The sequence below is a fragment of the Olea europaea genome, unplaced genomic scaffold (genome assembly GCF_002742605.1).
Source record: "Olea europaea var. sylvestris unplaced genomic scaffold, O_europaea_v1 scaffold25509, whole genome shotgun sequence".
NCBI classification, from domain to species: domain Eukaryota; kingdom Viridiplantae; phylum Streptophyta; class Magnoliopsida; order Lamiales; family Oleaceae; genus Olea; species Olea europaea.
The window spans coordinates 1-1,582 of record NW_019243784.1 but is presented as its reverse complement, the minus strand read 5'-3'; the positions used below and the strand labels follow the sequence as shown (position 1 = coordinate 1,582).

Sequence of the window (1,582 nt, the reverse complement as noted above, 5' to 3'; positions counted from 1 at the left end):
AAAAAAAAAAAAAAATGTATTTAGTCCATCACAAATTTATAAACCACAAAACTTTGTTAGTTTTGTTGTTGACATTTCCTATATTTCTTTTAGGAGTACTTTTCTCGCAGCGCAACGTTAGGATTGATTCTTTATGTACCAAACATCTCCAAATACCATGTCCAAAACAAGTATATACAAGTCGTGTATTTTTATTTTTATTTTTCTAAATATACACTTATATTTAGTCATTGACTATGGAAGCATTGACATTGCCTCTAGCTACAAGGGAGGCGATAACCAACCTTACATCCATGCAAAGAGTTACATGGAGTGAAATTCGTAAAAGTTATAGTTTAAAAGAATACTTCTATTATAAAGTCCTACGGAAAAAAATAAAAAATAAAAATCCTTCTAACTATTCAACCATTACAATGTGGATTTGTATCCCTAAAGTGTCCATAACAAAAATTACAAAGGTAAAAGAGTTATTCAACAATAGTTTATATATACTCTTCGAATGATATATACTCTTCATTCATATATTACTTGTTTATTGATATTGTACAATTACGATTATTACAGAACAGTGGTAATGCTATTCCAATTAGAATATGGAAACCTTGAAGGTTATTATGGAAATATTTTTTCATCCCATCTTTCTATATTCTGAAAAACGGATTTATGTTCATTGATCCCATTTAAAGCAAGAAACATGATTCGCATCAATTTACACGAGAAAGGGAAGTCCTACAAACTGGACAAGACTGGTTCTTTTGTAACCACTGATCAATACAATCACAATGGAAGTAATGTCCACACTGAGTTATGTACTTAATTGTCTCTTCGCATTGGTATTCTTCAAGGCATATTGCACAAGAAACAAAATTGGGACCTTCTGATACTGTACAATACTTCTTTTTCAACTCGTCAATGACTGTTGTCACAATGGTGCATTGCGACGGTATTTCATCAGTATATACATTGGTGGTTTCTGGTGGCATTGAAGTGGTAACTGCCGTGGATTGTGGCCTGAGAACTGGAACTGCTGCTTGAGTCCTACCTCCTCTTGCTCTCATTTTCATCAAGCTTAAGAAGCATACTACGGTCAAGAATGTCGACATGATAACAACAAAGGGAAAAAAGAGTGGTGATCCGATTATTTTGGACCATTTACTCCTCGATCCACCTGTCAATTAAGTGAACAAATAATTGAACCATATCTTAATTTTTACATGACCTAAAGTGGTAAAAAATTGTTTCTATTCGATAGAATGAATGTCGTGTACTGCACTGCCGAAGCCCCAAGGGGCTCTTGAAATAACCAACCTCGGATACTAAAGAAAGGAATCGCTAGACAGGAAACTTCACTTCGTGCATCCAGCTTGTAGACAGGGGCGGATTTAGAGGTGGGCTGCACTTGGCTGCAGCCCACTGTTGACCAGGCCCAGATAGTTAAAAAAAAAAAAAATTTGTGTGAATTGTAGTCCAATAGCCCATATGTAACCACATTAGCCCAACAACAATTTAATTCAGTGGGCTAGTCCACCTAAAATTTTTTTGTGTTTTAATCTTTAGCCCACTAATTTAACCCAAACCCACT

General features: G+C 35.0%; 1 protein-coding gene across 1 annotated transcript; it reads right to left on the bottom strand.

The window, feature by feature from the left end:
* Window positions 1-704: 704 nt before the first annotated feature.
* Window positions 705-1,413, bottom strand: LOC111382691 (RING-H2 finger protein ATL22-like; the record flags this gene model as incomplete). Its single annotated transcript, XM_023006729.1, has 2 exons — window positions 705-1,168; window positions 1,309-1,413. Coding segments are annotated over 2 exons (569 nt in total), but the record flags the coding sequence as incomplete, so codon positions are not given.
* Between the last annotated feature and the right edge of the window lie 169 nt (window positions 1,414-1,582).